Source organism: Python bivittatus, unplaced genomic scaffold (genome assembly GCF_059951505.1).
Source record: "Python bivittatus isolate LINGU-HERP-01145 unplaced genomic scaffold, Pbiv_v1 ctg000980_np1212, whole genome shotgun sequence".
In the NCBI taxonomy this organism is placed as follows: domain Eukaryota; kingdom Metazoa; phylum Chordata; class Lepidosauria; order Squamata; family Pythonidae; genus Python; species Python bivittatus.
In genome coordinates, this window is record NW_028277125.1 from 34,665,209 (window position 1) to 34,685,541 (window position 20,333).

Genomic DNA, 20,333 nt, shown 5'->3' on the forward strand with positions numbered 1-20,333 from the left:
GACAGTGATGGGAACTTTTATCAATTGAAGCATATTTACAAGCTCATGAAATGAAAAAGTGAAGAACAGATAGTTTTAAAAATTTCTGGGAAGCTGAAAACTACATTATGTAAAAACTTTTCTGAATCTCCTCTTGTATTTTTGACTTCTCAGAAGTTTGCTACTCCTCAGTCTAGTAGATCAGGACAGTTTATTTTACCTGACATCATGCTTTATTTGTTTGAGAAATTTGCATTTATTCTTTTTATTCTTTTCTCTTTGTATATATGGTGTGTTTATGTTGTTACTGAAAAGAAAGGGGACAATCAAAAACTCACATAGGCCCTGCAGTATTGGAGACATCTGACACATCCAGTGCTTCAGCTGTTGTTGGTGCCTGTTTAACTTCTTTGACTTTACCTGGAAAACCAGAGAGTGTAATATCTTTTACCAGTCAGTGCAGCTACAGCAGCACCATAGTTCATGTTGGAGATAAAAAAACACAACCTGAATTAGGTACAGTACTACTTTTACTATGGGACAGAATATGATTCTTAAGACTCTAGAATAAATGTAGGAAGTTTCTTCAAAAATTTAATTGTAATAATTATGTACTCTCTTTCCTGTATAAATGGAAGAAACTTGGACAGACATATCAAACTACTGTAGACTCATATCATGGTAGGAAAAACATTTACATTTAAAATTAGATAACATTTTTTTCTTTTATTTTTCCTATATGTCTGTCTTTGATATTCTTTTAAAGAAATTATAGAAGATTGTCTGCCTGGGATAAAATCCACAAAGAATCGAACTATTGTTCTACAATCTAACAGTTCACAAAAGAACAAGGAAAAAGCAATATTTAAGAAATTGGGTCTTACAAAGGAAATCCTTGCAGTACATACTCAAAAAGAAGAGCAGAGTTTTCTGAATAAGTGTAAAGAAATCAAAAGGTTCCATATTTTTAAGTGTGCTTGCAGTTGCTACTTTCAGAAAAGACCCAAAGGATGCCCAGGGGAACGTGGTATGTTTTTTTAATATATATATATATATATAGTTTAACACTTATCATTAATTTGCTTAATACTTTTTGTGCATAGTTCAGAATAAGTGTAGACTATAGACATCTTGTGATGCATTATGTGCTTCTTCTGAAGTTCAGGACAGTATCTCAGATCTGTTAGTCAGCAAGCTGGCTGGGGAATTCTGGGAGTTGAAGTCCAAACATCTTAAAGTTGCCAAGTTTGAAAAACACTGTGTTAGCCAAAGGAATAAGGGATTAAGTTAGCATTTTCAGAGATGTGTAGCTTTCTGCTTCCTCCAAATCTACAAGCGATGTGATTTGTCACTTCGTATGCAAAACAAGTAGTATGATTTTTTCCTATTTTTTATTGTATTTATGCAGATTTCAGATTTGGAATAGCTTCTGGAAATGAAAGAATTAGAAGTGTGTTGGAACAAGAGCACTTAATTAGAACCAGAATTTGTTAAAGCTTAGAATATTTCAGGACCTGGCAACAGTTTAAAAAAAACAACAACTGAATTCGTCACCTCTGCAAATAAGTAGGAGCTAGCTGAGAGTCCTCAAGTCAAAAGATGTGTCTTCTATGAAGAATAGAGTCAAAACAGATGTTGAAACTCTATTAAATAACTTCTCCCTCTTTCTAGATATGTGTGGACTACAACATGGTTCTGGAATAGCTTTTTCTTGGAAGAAAATTGGGAAGATAAAGAAATGTAAACCAAAACGACACAAGCCACTTAGTTCTTCAGACAGTATAACATCTGGTATCAAATCCTTGCACAAATTTATTCTGCTTGGCCCAAATAATGCAGCCTGGTCTCCATCAAATACTTCACAAGCAAGTTATCCAACCATGCCTTTTCCTGCAGTTATACCCACGTGTCCACTTCAAGTTTTTCCATCTAAAGGAATTACACCAGTGGGTCCTAAAGGTTCTCTGTCTTATTTGAATGAAACACAGGACTCAGGAGAACATTGTCCTTTGCCATTATCTGAGTTTGTTGCACCCCTAGTGACTCCAGTAATAGCACTTGTTCTCCCCAACTATATGTGTCCTCAGACAAACAATAGTATTCCTCAGGCATCTTGTCCTATTCCACCTGGCTTTTCTGCTCAGCCTTCTTTCTCTTCAGAAGCCTTGCTTACAACACCACCTTCATTTGCTGCCTCAAACAAGTTCCCTGCTGAGGTAGCTTTTTCAGCACAACCATTTTGTTATAATTCAGTAGCAGATAATAAAAAGAACCCTGTCATAGACTGCCAAAATGAGCTATCCCGTTCCTGTACTCCACAGTCCCTGGGTCTACAAGATCAGTCCTCATCACCATTGTTTCAGTCACAGTCCAGTTCTCCTTTACAACTGAATCTTCTGCAATTAGAAGAAACACCAAAAATGATGGGAAATGGAAGTGCTGGTATAGTGGGAAATTATGGAACTTTAACTGATGGAGAGATTACTAATAAACAATTGAGCAGAGATGATGGTGAAAGAAAAGCATCCTGCACAGTAAGCATTTGCCATTGCCTGGAAAATACCTAAGTATTGTGCATGTGAAAAATTCTTTAAAAATGGTAATTTTTTATCATTTACTCCTGTTTGCCTAATAGTGCATATTATCAACAGTTTCTAACTATTTTCTGTAAGAGTTAATAACTGTTAAATAGAATTATATTACTTTATGCTTTCATGCCTAAATCTAAGCAGAAACTACAATGTGAGAGCCACCCTACTTGTGCATTAGATTTGATTTATTGGGAGTCTTTATATTAGAAAATGTGAAAAGTTTTCAGTCTGGTTACACAATTAAAGCTCACTGTTCAATTTTGTCTGTCTAGCTTATATTGCAGACAATTATAGATTTTCAGTGGACTTTATAGCTCACTTAGCCCAAGCCTCTGCTCAGTGTAGAAAATGTAGAGCAATAGCACAGGTTGTTGCACAGACTCTCTTCAAGACCTCCAGCAAGAGACAGCCCATGACTCCTATAGAAAGTATAGAACATACACTTTTATGAATTGAATTAAATTAAATTCCTAACTTTAATATGAATTTCTTTGAACATTCATATTAAACATTGCATAGTTTAGCTCAAATAGTTGTGTTTTTTTTAATGGCACAATATTTCCCTTCCACTAATATAATTGCTAGGTGAACCTTACGTAATAAACTTACTCCCCAATCCACTTGTTGATAAAGAAGAGTTCTTCCTTAAATATGTAAAGTGATACTGTTTTGTTTTTGTTTGCTAAGGTTGATACACCAATGGAAGTTCACAATAGTGATGCTTTCTCTTTGTCTATTGATTTACTTGATATTTTACTTCAGGAAGACCCAAATTCAGGCACTGGATCTGCTTCATCAGGAAATAGTGCTTTAGCAGCCACTGAGTCTTTAGGATGCGAATCAAATGGATGTGGCGTGTCAGGCAGTGGAGCAGGTAACGTTGCATGTGCATCTGATGTATTCTGGAGGCATTTAAATGGGAAAAAAATCAGGTCTCTATGAGTAAAAGTGTTATTTTTCTCTTCTATAGGATGTAGTGGGACAAGTCATACCAGCAACTATTTTGGAAGTGGTAACTTCTCAGAAAACAATCATAAAACAAAATGTTCACAAATGGAAGAAGAGGTGCAGTTCATTAAATGTGTCCTCCAGGATCCTCTTTGGCTGTTGATGGCAAATGCAGATGATACTGTTATGATGACTTACCAGATACCATCACGGTAATTTAGTTTTTGTTTTGCATAAAATCTAAACTAAGCAATAAGACTTATTTCAAACAGCTATTGTCTACTATTCCTCTGAAAATGTATGTTTAATTCAGTGACATCTGCAGGCTCTTGCTGTTTTTGCCAGAATGACCTCCTGGTCTCCGCTCTACCCCCACAGCCACCATTGGTTTAATTCCCTTAAACCAAGTTTTACTTTTATGAGCCCAGGGCCAGCACCATCTTTCACTGAGTCATAGAATTATAGATTCAGAAGAAATCATTTAGACCACTGAGTCCAAATAAAGCATTCTTGATAGATGGCAGTTTAGCTTCCCTTGGAACATATTCAGTGAAGGAGAGCTTACCACCTCCTTCAATAATTAATTCCACTGTCAAACTTTTTTGCCTATTAAGAATTATTTCCTAACATTCAGTCAGAATCTTCATTCCTGTAAGTTAAGATCATTATACTGTGTCCTGCACTCTAGGATGATGGAGAACATGACTTGACCTTCTTTGTAATATCTCTTTAAGAACTTTTAAATATGGTATCTCCCTTCAGTTAGCTTTTCCTTAATGCTAAATATACCCAGTTCCTCCAAGTGGCTCCTTAGAATAACCTTCTTTGAGACTATTCCTAAAACTAGAGAAGGGACTTGAGATATCATGAGAATCTGATTAATACATAATATAGTGGAAGTCCCATTTTCTACAATTGGAAACTCTACAACTATCTTTCTGTGATTTATAGCATAGCAACTCTAGGTGGCTAACATCACATAAAAAACACAATGTAGAGTAAAATCCTATAATGGCAACCTTTAATAGATGCAGTTAAAATTACATTTACCATTTTTTGTCATTCACATCATGCTGCTGACACATTCAGCTTATGATCAACCACAATTCTAAGATTTTTTTTCCCATGCATATTATCAAGCCAGGTATCCCCCTTGTTTGATTCCTTTTTTCCCAGGCAAAGAACTTTGCATTTCTCTGTATCAGATTACATTCTGTTACCTATTTTTTAAAATTTTGTTTCTTTTTTCTATAGTATTAGGTATCCCATCCAATTTTATGTCATCTGCACATTTAAAAAAAAAGACTTCCTCCACCTCTCTGTTCATTGGTATTTAGAATAGGTGCTCATAGTAAGAGAAATAAATCAAATTGCCTCTGGTTCATTTTTACTAAAGTCATGAATTTTAGATAAGCAATATCTCTTGATCTAATCATTGCACTAATAATGTTGAATGCTCAAGCAGCAGGGACGTGACATTTTCTGCATTTCCTTTGAAACAAAGGACATGCAATTCTACCTGATATTATAACCATTATGGTATAAGTGTTTGATTGATCCACAGCCATACTGGCAGCATCCATGGAGAACTAAGTGGATGGCTCTGGAGTTTTTATTAGTAATTGTAAAGAGAAAACTTTATTGCTCTGCAATTGAGTGGATACTCTGCCATTAGAATTACATATGGAACTCAGAATTAGGCACAAGAGAGCCTTATGTATTCATCTTCTGCTCATATAGCACAAAGAAAAAAAATGCCGTGGGAGGTATGCTGCTTGTTGACTTATATAGCAAACAAGCAGCATACCTCCCACGGCATTTTTTTTCTTTGTGGCATTTGAAGGTGTATTATAATCTCATTGTGTCTCCTTCAGCATATACATGTATATTGGAAAGTTTGATATGAACATCATATCTATAGTGCCACATGAGTCATTCAGAGATCAAGAAAGTAAATAGAGCATTTCTTAACAATTGATTATACACTGCTTTGTGCACAGTTTCCATTTTGCCATCACAATATCAGCAGAATATAGAATTGCATTCTTGTTCAAATATGCACAATAAAAATTCACATGAATACTGATAACAGGTAATTGTAAGAACTCAATTTTATTAATGTATTTGCCAAATAATAAAATATATACTCCAAAATTAAAATGTTTGTGTAACATTTTGCCTGAAATTTGTTGTAATATATATACTTTTTGGCTATTTGAAAGCTGAAATGGAACTGTTTGTATATGCTTATTTTAGAAATTTGGAAACTGTTTTGAAAGATGACAGACTGAAACTGAAACAAATGCAGATGTTTCAGCCAGTATTTACTGAGGAACAAAAAAAGGAATTATTTGAAGTTCATCCATGGATTCAGAAAGGTGAACTCCCTCAGGCTCTTGCAAATTCGGTATGTTTTAAGGATTTTTTAAAATTTTAAATATAAAATATTTTATTTGTGGCTAGTATAATAAAGACTATATAGGTCACACTAGAGTTAGAACATTTGAGTACACCACATTATTTTTATACCTCTATCTATCTATCTATCTATCTATCTATCTATCTATCTATCTATCTATCTATCTATCTCTTTGTAAATCTGTAAGGCCACCCGTATATCCAATGAAATTTCTGGGCAGGGTACATACCATATAAAACATCAGCAAAGGTAAAACAAACAAACAAACAAAACAGGTTGAGGCCCTCTCATTAAAAACACAAAACACCTAGGGCATACATCCATGCCAGAGTTCTCAAACTAACAACCTGGCCCCAATGCCTGAGGGCAGAACCAGCTTTTCACAGCCTTCCAAAAGTATTGTAAGGTTGGGACTGTCCAAATCTCTGGGGGAGGCTGTTCCATGGGGCAGGCACCATAACAGAGAAGGCCCACTTCCTAAGACCCAGTGGGTGACATAGCCTCAACAAGGAGACTCGGCTTATGCCCACTCTGTCAGATCTTGTGAGATCAGCATAAACCTTTGGGAAGAGGCAGTCTTGGAAGTAACCTGGCCCCATGCCATGCAGGGCTTTAAAGGTGATGACCAGCACCTTGAATTGTACCTGGAAGCCTATTGGGAGTCAGCATAGCTCCCATTGCAGTGGTGTTATGTGGGTATATCATGGTGTGCTTAATACTGCATGTGCTGCCACATTCTGGACCAGCTGAAGTTTCCAAATACCCTTAAAGGGCAGCCATGTGTAGAGCATGTTGCAATTGTCCAGTCGGAAGGTGACTAACAATAGAATTCAGTCTCAATATATTCAGTCCAGATTACTCCAGCCAACTGTCTTAACATACATCCTCTTATGGGCACAAATATTTCCCAGAAAAAAATATTAAACTCTAGGATTCCAGTTGATTAAAAGTTATGGTTCACTTTTTCTTTGAAGGTTTGTGTTTATTGTGAAGAACATTAATAGCTTATCTTATGTACAAAATGAAGGAGAAATCCATGAAATGGAGCTTAATGAATGAGATGGTGAGAACAGTTCACCCATCTTAAACCAATTCAACAGTGAAAATGTGTAATCCGTGAAGATAATTTCAAAATCACCTGCTTTCAGCTATGGCAAATGCATCATTCGATCTTAAAGATTAAGTTTGTTTCTTGTGAAATGAATCTCATATATCAAACAAATGGATTTTTTGTTCTAAAAAAAGGTCATTTGTTAATAATCTCTTTATGTGGGCATGTCTTTCTATTTCTATGAGCAATTGTTGAAAATGATTTTCTTGTTTGCATTTAAAAAAAATATTTTCCATTTGAAATGTTTACACTTGTAGTTCATTAAAGTTATAGAAAATACTTACTACAACCTGACTGGACTCCATAAGGAATATTATAAAAATACGATGCCATCCTAACATTTCTTTCCTATCTCCATTTTTTTTCAGTAACAGGAACTATGTATTTTCCAGTTCAGAAATATCTTAAATGATTTTGAGATTAATAGTTAATAAATAAACTATTTTATAAGTGTTCCAGTTATAAAATAAACTGTTAATAGTTAAAATATATATTGATTTACTAATTTAAATGCTATAGCAGTATCTTCTTCCTTCTGTAATCTCCAAATCTGGGGGAGAAAAATTTTTCAGGTCAGTAAATAATAATATTATTGTCTTTGAAACTGTTGCATCAGCATTGTATTTGGTAAACGTTATAGTTTAATTTGCTCCACTGTCCTCATCTCACAACTCATTATTTTAACTCTTATTTTAGAAACAGACTTGCATATAACCATAAAAAAATATGCTAATGCCTCAGAATGAATTTTTATGTCCTCTCTTTCAAGTCACAGGTCACTCTTAAAGTCACATTTTGTACTGAAATACTGTTTGCCCATCAAGGAGAGCCTAATCTTAATGTTGATGATAATTCCTCTAAGGTGAAAACAGAATATATATTTATTGTGAAGGAAAATCACACAATAAAGATTATACCAGTCTCTGTTAATTACCTTCCTTTGCTTTATGAGATACCATTGACTAGTTTTAACCATCTGGATTACTTCCAGTTTTCTCTCTACTGATTCTTTGGTCACAGAATGAACAACAGTGCCACTTTTTTTGTAGCGTGAAGAATGTTAAAGTATATTTAGAGCCTTGTCTAACTCTGCGGCTGTGTTTAGTCCATCTATATATAATTTTGAATCTTCTGTTTCAAAGGTTAGATCGAAAGATTCTAGAATAGATGGATGTCACAGTATTGTTCCTGAATAACATAGAAGATTATTTCTAGAGTCAGTTAACTACCCAAAGAGATCCTTTGTTTAAGTAGATACATAATTTTTCCAAACAATTTTCTTTGAGTTCAAAACTGGTAGAAGAACTACCATAGTTACAGTAGGTGCTATTAAGTCATGCTTGATTCATGGTGAACAAATACCATTTGTCAATGGCAAGTAAGAACTGAAAATTTTCCCAGTGAAGCAAATATCTGTCAGTATTGTGCTGTTTATGCTTTACCAAAGTACTTGGGAAATCATATATTGACTTTTGTGTTTTTTCAAAGTTTCCTGCTGATTAGACATTTGCAAGCATCTTTCAGTGTGAATCAACACTGCATGATCTTCTAATTAAAAGCCAGCAATTTACTTTCAGTACATTACACAGAGTTGTACAAAGTAAGTTTCATTTATCCTTGCTTCGTAGAATTCTTTCTGGTATCTTCTAGTTTTTATATTATTGGAGAGGATAAGTAATAACTGCATTTTGTCCATTTGTTCTATACCTTTCTCTCAAATGAATTCATTACATTTAAAAAGAATCAAATTTACATTCAATAAACATGGAGCTTAATATTTTTGAGTACATTTTAAGTCCTCATTATTCAATAAATATTTGTATGTTATGTAATATTGGTAGTATATCGGCATGTAATGCATACCCTTTTATGCTTCAGTAACTGTTCTAAATGTTACATGTCCAGGCTCACTTTGAAAAATTTAGCTTTAGCTAATGATATATTCTCAATTCTAGTTTTACACTCACTTATGCATGGATTTTATATATTATATCTAAATCACATGAAAAATTCTGAATGAAATACAAAAGGCTACAACCTGGAGTCTTACACGATTATTTAATCAGAAAGACTTTCATCCATGCTGAATGTCAGACTGTTATATATTGGTTGCTAAACTCCATGTTTCCATTAGATGTCTAAAGAAATACAGAAAAATCTTAGCTCCTTATTGCCATCTAATGATGATTAGGATTTTTGCAGCCTAGGTATGAAAAGCCTCCTGACTGGAAAAACTACTTTGGAAACTTGCAACAGCTTTAAATCAGTTTTGTGAAATATCATAACAGTGTCTGTAGGGTTTTTAGTCTGAAGTCTCATTAAAAGTGCTGGATTATGCAGGAATGGTTTAATAATATCAGTAGGTATACCAGTGTAAATTTATTAGATAAAAATATCCATCAAGGGAATATTTAATTCAAGAAAGAGGATGGAGTTGGTATTTAAAATGTTCTTACAATTTTTATTAAATTACAACCCTCCATTTATAAACAAGATTCTGAAACCAAATTTCTCCAAATGTATTGTAAGACTACTTCTTTAGCTTAACAGTACTTGTGTGAGAGACTTTTGCAAACATCATCTCTATATTGTAATGCATCTTGTTTTTGTCACTTGCATTAATTTTTATTACATGCTTTCTAGAAAACTGATAAAACAAATTTATTTTTAATTGCTATCTTTTTAAATACTTATTCTATATATCTGGTTAAATTATGGTGAATTAAGATGAATGAGAGATAGTTCCACACAATGATCGCAGTACTTTAAAAATTTACAATATATATCAGTCTGTGTGCTGTGCAGCTGTTTCCAGTGTTAATCTGCTGGGGAGAAGGCTTCAAGGATACATAGCCAAGTATCATGTGCAGCCTCTAAATTTCCTGTATGTGACCCAGTGCTCTCAATTTAGAGTTTTAAATCTCTTTTCTTCTTGTCTGATTGATGCCTGTATGATTTTTGTTTTCATAATTTAATGAATGGACTACTAGATTGAATGATAACAAACAGAGAAAATAACATTGTGAGTTATGTACTTCTGCCTTTTTGTACTTTTTTCATTTTCTGCCTTTTAAAGGAAAACATATACATCATAAATACAGGTAGTCCCCAGTTTAAGAACGAGTTCCATTCCCAAGGGCTGTTCTTAAATCAAATTTGTATGTAAGCCAGAACAGTATTATTGTATAATACTGTATAAGTAATGTGTAATTAATTCAAACCATTGTGTATTTAACTCAAATATTGCCACAGTAGGTTCCATTCTTAACTATGGGTCATCCTTAAACCAGGCATTCTTAACCCATATACACACAGACTATTTTGTCCTCAAATAACCCTATGACTAGGCTAGGCTGAGAATAAATGGGCCTAAAGGTGATCAAATGTTAAAAGAGAACCAGGTACATCCAGATTCACATCCATATTCAGCCATGATGGATAGTTTATTACTTTATTTATTTATTCAATTTACATAGCCACCCATCTCAACAAGTGACTTAGGGTGGCGAACAATGTTAAAAATAAAAATAAAATAATTACAATGACAACTACAAAATTAAAATACATAACCGAGAGAAATACAACAATCATTAATCATTAACACAACATGAAGATGGTCCCTTCACACCTCGGGGCCCCAGGCCTGGCCACAAAACCAGATCTATAGGGCCTTGTGAAAGGACAGCAGGAGGCAGGGCCAACCTAATCTCCAGAGGGATAATATTCCAGAAGGTAGGCGCTATGGTAGAAAAGGTTTGCTTTCTGCCCAGGAGCTGACATTCATTAGCCAATGGGACCTGGAGTACGCCCATCCTGTTGGACCAGATCACATGGATAGAAACAGCCGGGGAAAGATGTTCCTTTAGGTAACCCGGTCCCAAGCCATGAAGAGCTTTAAAAGTGACAACCAGCACCACTAACTACCCCCAGAAGCACACTGGCAAGCAATGTAGTGGTGTCACATGCACCAAGTAGCCAGTGCCATTTACTTGTGCTGCCATATTCTGCACCAGTTGAACCTTCCAAATGCTCTTCAAGGGCAACCCCATCTAGATCATGTTGCAGTAGTCCAGGTGGGAGGTCACAAGGGCATGAGTGAAAGTGAACAGGGCCTCCCAGTCCAGAAACAGATACACAACCTGAAGGTATGCAAAGGCCCTGTTTGAGCAGGAGCCGTGAGTCCAGGAGAACCCCAGATTGTGTACTTGGTCTATTTGAGGCAGTGTCACCTCATCCAGAACCAAAGATGGAAGATCCTCAGCACCAGAAGGTCGAAAAACCCAAAGCTATTCAGTCTTGCTTGGGTTGAGCCGAAACCTGTTGTGCCCCATCCAGGCCCCCACATCCTCCAGGCACTTGGACAGGACGTCCATGGCATCACTTAGGTGGCCCTGGGGTGGAGATATAAAGCTGGGTATCTTCAACATACTGGTACCTCACACCAGACTATTGCATGACTAGCCAGCGGCTTCATGTAAATGTTAAACAGGAGGGGAGAAAGATCCGAACTCTGCAGTACCCCACTGAATAGAGACCATGAGCTGGACCTGTCCTTCCATCAACACTGACTGGAACCAGCCAGGAGGAAGTAGAAGAACCAACCCAACACAGTGCCGCCCACCCACAACTCCAAGAGCCAGTCCAGAATAATACCATTATTAATGGTACTGAAAGCTGCTGAGAGGTCTAGAAGAGCAAGGATGGATGCGCTACCCCCATCCCACTCCAGCCAGAGGTCATCCAAGAATGCAATCAATGCTGTGTCAGTCCCATATCCAGGCCTGAACCCCGACTGAAAGGGGTCCAGTTCTTGTATCTCAGGAATGAGTGGCTCCTGATGTCTCCCAAAATAATTCATTCAGCAACAAACAACTGACCTGCTGATTTGGGACAGGAAATTGGATACATTAAGCCATCCTAAAAGCCTAATGAATCTTATTTTTTTAAGCCACACCCAAGTGCCAAAGTGTCAAAAAAATTCCAGCCTCGTCACTAGATGATGTCACATCATCACTGCTATACCTCCTGCAGCCTTTGATTACCAAAACTTATTTTTGTAAAAAATTGCAAAAATATTATACAGATCTCTTCACTCATGTTTTCCCTCTTCCAGCTTCTCCAGTGCCACAATTATACACAAAGTCTTCTTTTGTTCAGGTAGCGTCTCACGTTCTCAACGTTTTGCTGACAGTATCACGTTGAGCAGATATCATGTTCACGAAGCATCCCATGGCATCAACACAACCCAATCTGAGTGAACAATCTTACTCCCAGTAATTGTTGAAATTTCATCAGCTGAGAAATGATCTAAGATTGTCTCATGCTCATGCTAGGAGTTAGAGTGTAATAGAATATTGTGAGCTAGTTTTCTAACAAGAAGAGAATAACTACAGTTTGGTAGATATGGAATGAATTGTTTATTATACTTATACCCCACTGCAGTTAAATGATTCTCAGTGACTTACAGGCTAGATAAAAGTTAAAGTATTCACAGGTTAAAAACCAGTCATAACAATGATCATCATAATCACATCAACCCCCACAATAAAAACATAGGATACAAAACCAACAAGAAATAAAGCAAGATGGCATCAGGTAATAAACTCAAGAAAAGACTCTCCAAAAGAACTCTGTTTTTAAGTTTTTGGAAAACTGACAAGGAGAAGGTCAGCCTTATCTCTATACTGCTGCTGCCAAAGAAAAGCTGTGCTGTCTAGCCTCAGCCCCCCAAATCTCTCAGAAATGTGGGATTACAAGAAGTTTCTCTCAAATTCTTCAAAGTGGTTGGCCAATACTGGTGGGAGCAGATAGTCCTGAAGGTATCTAGGTGCCAAGCCAAAAAGTGTTAAAGGTCAATAGTGCCTTAAATTGTACCCAGAAACTATTCAATAATCAGTGCCTAGGCCGCAAAATGGGTGTCATACGCTCCCAGTAATGAGCACCAGTAAGCACCAGGGCTGCCATATTCTGGACCAGTTGCAACTTCTGAGTAGTTGTTAAGGGCAGCCACATCTAAATCACGTTGAAGTAGTCAAGACAAATGGTGATTAAGCATGAGTTACTGTAGCCAGATCCACTTGCCTCAGGAATGGTCACAATTGGCATAGCAGCCATAGGTGGGCATGGCCCCTTATGGCCACAGCGTCAACCTGTTGATCAAGCAGAAGCCATGAATCCAGAAGGACTCCCCAAATTGTGGACCTGCTCCTTCACAGGTCGTGCCCACCTGTCAAGGAGCAAGCCTTGCAGCAACAGAAAACCCCAATGGACAAACAGCAGGAACTCCATTTTACTATAATTTCAGCCTGTTCTCTTCCATTACAGCCTCTAGGCACCATCAACAGCATTTCCCTTGCAGCCCAGGAATTGTACAACTGGATATCATCAACATATTGATGATACCATACCCCAAACTGCTGGATGACCTTACCCAACAGTTTCATATAGATGTCAAAAAGCAAGGAGGAGAGAACTGTGCTGATGGTAGTCACAGAAGGACTGCCATGAAATGACTTTTTAGCATGCTAGGATGAATTTATAATTTCAGTGCTTTGATTTCAGTTTAATGCATTTACTTGTTACTTTTAGGCACATGATTATTTGTGTGGCAACAAAATATATTGCCAGTTCTAAGCCAAATTATTAAAGTCTGTTGCCAATTCCAAACCATGAAGGGAATAATATATTTGAGATGATCAAAACTTTGGAAAACTTGTCTGTCAAATATTTTCATCCTCTAGGTGTCACTCTTCATATACATTTGAATATGTTTAAATTCACAGAGATTTTGCTATGTCTAAGTTCAACTTTGATTAAAAACGGTTGCATTTGTCATACTGGTTTGCAGTCAGTTGAAGCCAGATATAGAAATTTAATAAAGAAATACTGTATTGGGCTCTTGCACTAAGAACAACATTACACTGAAAAGTAAAACCAGCTGAGCAAGTGTGTTGGATCTGCTACTGTTCCTATAAACATTACATGCACCTATGTCTATAGAGATGTAATGACTAATCCTACTCCATGGAAATCAGAATGAACTGGTGGAGGAAAAGCTAATAAAATTTTTAAGACTCTATTCTGGATTATTTCTATAGTTCTTTAAATTTCAGTATCATAAAGGAAGTAAAATTGATAGATAAATGATGAGAGAGAGAGAAAGAGAGAGAGATGATTGATAGATAGATATAAATAGATGGACAGATGGATGGATGGATGATGAGATAGAGATGATAGAGATAGATAGATAGATAGATAGATAGATAGATAGATAGATAGATAGATAGATAGATAGATATGATAGACACACACACAACACTTCTAGCTTTGGAACAAATAAGCATCCCTAGTTCTATATTTTCAACCATTTTTGTTTATATATTCTATAGAATATTACCTCAAACCCATACGTGCTCAATTATTTGTCCATCTAATTCCCATAAAGGTATACATGAGTCCTTTTTTGAAACACCACTTTTTAGAATCATTACATTTGATATTTCATTTTTTACAGTTGTCACAAAAACTTATGAAAGACATTGCAGACCCATCTAAGTTAAAGAAATGCAATGGCATTAGCATATAATAAAAATAGATTAATCTATTTTCAGATGAAAAGGCTATATACCTGATACATATGATACCATATCACTTATAAATAGGTTAAAAAGCAACAGTACATTTGCTTTTTAGTTTGAGTTGGAGAGCATCCTAAGTTCTTCAGTTCTAATTCTAATTGGGATATCCACAAATAAGCCTGTTTCTCAATATAGATTTCTCCTAGTTTTGTCCTCTATATAGTTCTCCATATATTTAAGATCAATGACAGTCATATAAATGGCATCCCCAAAACATGCTAAGATGTACTGTGGTTTTCTGAACCCAGAAAACTCATATTTTCTGAAATCTAACTCTGAGTTAAATTATTATTAGACATTCTTTAATCAAATTACCTAACCATGATTGAGTATAGGCTAAATTATCTTACCTGTTGTCCAGTGTGTTGTCAGGACCCACTCCTGCAAAAGGAGCTTTGTTGTTCCTGCTTTCTTTTTCACCCTTTTTGGACATGCAAAAGCTTCTTTGGGAGCAAAAAAGAGCTACAGGAAAATGAATCTTCCCCCATCTTGCATATAATATCCATAATTAAGTCACAACAATCTTTCTTCTATTATTTGCAAAAGCCAATCTGTTTTTTTTAACCAACTAAGAAGTGCAAAGATTGCTGAATATCTGGGTGTGGTAGAACCTGATAACTTGGTCATCTGGAACGTAATCAGGTTAGTTCCATATCTGCAAACAGCCTTTTGCACATTAAGATCCTTTCAAAGTTTATTTCTGAGCCAAATGTAAAGAAAAAAGAATGGTCAATAAGTAATAATACTAATAAATTTGATTGATTTTACACTATTTATAGACCACCCTTACTTGATGTAAGGATGCATACACATCAAATCTAACTTTTTGGACTACGTGGATGCATCCGTATTTTTTTTTCAGCAGTGGTACGGAAGTGATTTGCCTTCAGCAAATAGTGCATTGCATTTGCATTTCATGACCATAGCACTCCTGTCCCGAACTCTATGTCCCCCTTCACAATATGCCATTTCAGTGCCCCATGTTTCTCCATTTTCCTGAAAGGCTGATGATGCATTGAGCTATTTTGTTTTAGCGAAGAGGGAGGGATTGCCCTTTTAGAATTCATTGTTATTTGGACTTCTGTATTTCCCAAACTGCCCCACTGACAGCTCTTTCCCACGTTTTGATTCCAATTCTAATGGTACTTTATACTTAAAAGGTACAAAATGATGAAATAATGTGGCCAACATTTCAAGGCTATGAGTTATTAAGTGCTTCAATAACTTTCTTTTTAAAGAATGGGCTTGATCTTTGCCCTAAAATGTTTTTCTTTCAACTTTGAGTTGCATTTGCTTGCCTAGCTGATATTTAAGCAGCAGTAGCTGTGTGGATGTTGGGTGGAGAGTTGTAAATGATATGTGAATATTGAGATGGCTTTAGTTGGCAACATCCAGATTTTCCATTCTGAAATTGCCTGCAGGAAGAGAACCACAAAATTAATTGCTACTACTTGTGGTGATTCTCAAAACTGACACTGGGGGAGGAGATCCACAAAGGTCTCCACTTATAAATATGAAGAACTATGGAAAAATAGGGGGGAACAATACCTTAGACACATACCATGGAGATAAAATGATGCTATGGAATTTTTACTCATTTCAATAAGGTTTAAGTAGACCATCCCAATGGATTATACATTCTATCTGCTTTGTTTTTTTGTCCAAATTTTTAAAAAGGCAGTCTGAAAAAAAAAAGATTGCATTAATAAACATTTGTTTATGTGGAAGTCCATTCTTTCAATCCTCTCTTTTCTGGAAGAACTGCTGCTAGAAATGCAAACTTAAAGCCTGATTGCATTTGTTTCTAAACAGGTTATGCTGTAACATGGCAAACTAGTGAAAAGGCCTAGTATAAAGAACATGCTGAGACTTTCCCCAGAGCAGCAGCTGGAGCCATGTATGCTGCAGTTGCTTTCTGAGACGGTTTTGTTCCATCTCTATTATCTCCCTGCGCTGCTTGCTGGTTTTGTGCACTGCAGGCCATATGTCCCATCTGCTCTACCCAGACATTCTGCTGGCAAGGGTGATGGGTACATATCCCGGCATCTGATTCCCATCCCAGCAGAAACCCGAGTTTTCCTGAAGCTCCACTTCTCTGCAAGAAAAGAAAAAGAACTGCTCTGGTTATCATTTTGAAAGCTGGGAGGCTTGTTGTAAAAAGTTGCATTTAGAAGTCATAGGGAAGCCGTCCCTGAGGTCAGTAAAAAAGGAGATTGACAATTTCATTTCCAGGTCCAGGTTACTTTAGGCAAATAGGTCCTGATCACAGCATGTTTCTCTTATACCATAAAAGTTTTATTTTGTGGAATGATTTAGTTGGTATTCCAAGCCTTTTAGGAGTTTATGGAATGACATTCCAAACAAGTTCTTAGGCAATCAAGAAATTTTAAAAAAAAACCCTGTTTCCCCAGTCTTTCTATTTCTCTAAACTTCCAGATGGGTTGAAAAGGCAGCTCTCAGAACTCTTAGCTAGCTGGGCCATTTCAGGTATAGTTGCATCACATCTGAAGGGCAGCAGTTAGAGAAGACTGGATGACAGAGCAGTGTATTTCACAGATTTCAAGGAGTTCATTTCTAAAGAAATCTACAATTCTCTCTCTGGAATGTGTTTCTGACTTCGCAGTCTACCCTACAATACTTGGGTATTCAAATGGTTTCCCATCCAAATACTAGAATTCATGAAAAAATCTTACAATATGCACAGTCATAAACTATTTTTTCTATATCGCATAAAAGTTTTAAAATTAATCCAGTGTGCTCAAAAGATTAAATCAACCCACCCAACCCAACCTGCTTCCAATAAATGTTACAGAATGCTTGGAAAATAATTTAAATGTGAAAAAGATAACCAGAATAATTCTTTGTATCAAAAGAAATATGTACCAAAAAATGACTACAAAGTTCAGTCGAGCTGGATGCAATCTTTGGCAACTTTACATATGAACACTGCAGTAAATATCCATTGTCTTGCAGTCCACAAGATCTGCTTTTGTCACCTTATTTAGGCTGCAGAAAACCTGTGAACTTTATGGTGTTAACTTTTACTCTATTAGGTTGACAGCAGTATATTTACAGGTAAAGGTCTTTGTTGAAAGCATTGACATGATCAAAGGATCCAAATGTTCAGGAAGTCATTGAACAATTATGTTGTGTATAGCCTTTGAAGAATTCTAGACCTAGAGAGATTCTGTAATTAAGGCCAGACACAGCTGTCTTCCAAAATGCAATAAAACCCAGTGTCTGAAGCTTGTATACTTTAGAGGCGATCTGTTATATTGGATACGTTTGACTTAAAATGTGTTTTAAAGGGTTAGTATAAGTTTTACTGACAAGATTTATCATCTTGCAAATAAAGTGTTAACCAGTAATAGAAAATTAATTATTATTTTAAAATATTTTAATTAATTGCATATAATCACTATGATTTTGAACTATTTTCTATATATCAGTAAAACTGCAAATAGGTTACATTTTGGAAATATATGGCTAATGATATAGCAAGTAGAGAAAGAAATGACTAAGTAACTAATATATCATTAACTGTGATGTTTCCAAGTTTCATACTGCTATCCTTAATTTGTGTATGTATATATTTAAATTAGCAAGAAACAATTTGAGCTGCAAGAAAGTGAACCACTTTATACTACTTTTGAACAGTTGCCAATTCTCCCCCCCCCCCAATTATTTTTACTTATTCTATTTAACAAGAAAAAGAGAAAATGTCAAATTTGAATCTTTCCCTCACACTACTGCAGACACTGAACAGGAATTGTGGGGGAAAGATGAAATAGCAATTAAGGAGGCTATACAAGTAAAAAAGAATTAGAGTGCATTAACAGTATGGACTGAATAGCCAAAAGCCAGTTTTCTGTAATGTTTAGTCACTTACTGGATTATTGTATCCCTAAGTAGACAAGGAGGCAGGCCCTTTGTATCAGTGAAAGAGTTAATTTCATTAGGGTAGGTTACTCTGCCGTTCCACATCTCACATTTTGAAAGCCCAACACACAGTTTATGCTTTTATGCATGCAGAAGTACTAGGTTTGGGATATTTCTAATCATTGAACTACCTGGTCAGTCAATGAAATGCAAATTGTTCATATCTAGGCCACTGATAACTCAAAGTAAAATGACCACAAGCTACTATAGTCAGGGAGAAAATGAGTGGAAATGTTCCTTTTTCCTCCTAACAGTAGCTCTCTGATTTTTATTTTAGCTGATGCCAGAATTTTGGTGAAGTTCTCGAGTAGAGGGTGATTTCTTTGTACTTATTTAATGACAATGTGGCAATGTGAATACCTGTGCAAAGGGATCTCCTCTCATTTTTTCCCCAGAAAGAGAAGTCTGTGAGATAACTTGGGCTGAGAGACTGGGGACTTGAACTGTGGTCTTCCTTATCCCAGTCCAATTCTTGTTCCATTTTACTTACACTGGCAAAAGCATGTGGAAGACTCATCTGTAGCACATGATAACCTTAAAATTGTGAGCCAGACATTTTTATAATTACAATAGGGCAGGAATGAGCAAGCTGCAGCCCTGGGACTAATTTCAAAAGGTGATTACAAACAATTCATATTTCGGGGGGGGGGGGGAACACAAAGCAGATCCTTTTCTGCACAGAGAATGGCTATTCCCACCCACTTTGGCTCTACCCTCCCCCACTCCTTGCTTCAGACCACCTCTGCAGTTAAACCCACTGGAATCAATATAATTAATTTAATTAGGAGTAACAAGACCCACTCATATCACTCGCTGTAGTCTAAGGGTAAGTCCAACTGTGTCACTGGGCTCCTTCATCAGACTAAGCCCTAATGTAATTTGTTTAAACTTAGTGTGCTGTGAAAACCCAGCCAATTGTGGTTTATTCAGTAAGATATAGTTTAAACCAATAATTGACAGTGTGTATCTTCTACACTGAATTTCTTGGGAATATGTTTACATAAAGCCCACTCTGCAGGAATAATGTGTGGTGTTTTAATTAGCACAAGGACTAGCTACTGAATAATCTCTGCAACTAAATCATGGGGAGAAGTGTTATTATTATTGGATGTTCTTGTGGCTGGCAAAGCTCTACATAGCAAAATTCCCTTAGAAATAGAATGAAGCAGTTGCTCTGGACTTAGTATGAATGAAAGTGCACCTTGCTTAGGGATAAATGTGAAACAAAGATGTTTAGAATATCTGTATGAGTGCTGCTTATCCATAATGTTTCTTGAACCTATTTATGTTTACACATTGTCCCTTAACAAGGGCTTACATGACCCATCTGTACACATGTAGGGTGGCCATATACAAAGAGGAAATGCATCCTCAAAAGAAGAGGGCAATGGATGACACTTGCATGGACTAAGGGATGCATATATTTAGAAATAATTCCTTTAATTAATATAGTAGGGAAGATGGACTGCATAACCTGTTCAAATGCATTATAGGTCCGTGGTACATGTAAAACTCTTGACTTTGCTTTCTTATGGTTTTCAACTGGACTTTGACAGACAACCCTTCAAACAAATAATTGTTCTTTGTAAATTAGGCAATATGGCTTCCTGAATTTGAGAATCAAGTGCTGAGTCTTTTCCATTGCAATGAACACCATGTTGAGAATATGTAAGTATGAAAGGCAGATTGTTTGGTCCTTATTCACTTGA

The 20,333-nt window shown here is 36.2% G+C and overlaps 1 protein-coding gene across 2 annotated transcripts in view; it reads left to right on the forward strand.

Annotated features, from left to right (window-relative positions):
- PER2 (period circadian regulator 2) overlaps positions 1-20,333 on the forward strand; it is a 50,397-nt gene that overhangs the window by 25,433 nt on the left and 4,631 nt on the right. The window contains exons 15-21 of one of the 2 annotated variants that reach the window (XM_088131713.1): positions 295-495; positions 746-1,006; positions 1,651-2,513; positions 3,333-3,444; positions 3,541-3,730; positions 5,775-5,925; positions 20,219-20,292. In XM_088131713.1, coding sequence (XP_087987839.1) covers positions 295-495; positions 746-1,006; positions 1,651-2,513; positions 3,333-3,444; positions 3,541-3,730; positions 5,775-5,925; positions 20,219-20,292 — 1,852 coding nt within the window. Of the gene's footprint in view, positions 1-294; positions 496-745; positions 1,007-1,650; positions 2,514-3,332; positions 3,445-3,540; positions 3,731-5,774; positions 5,926-8,536; positions 11,814-20,218; positions 20,293-20,333 lie in introns of those variants that run through there. The other variant, XM_088131714.1, reaches the window with a different exon arrangement.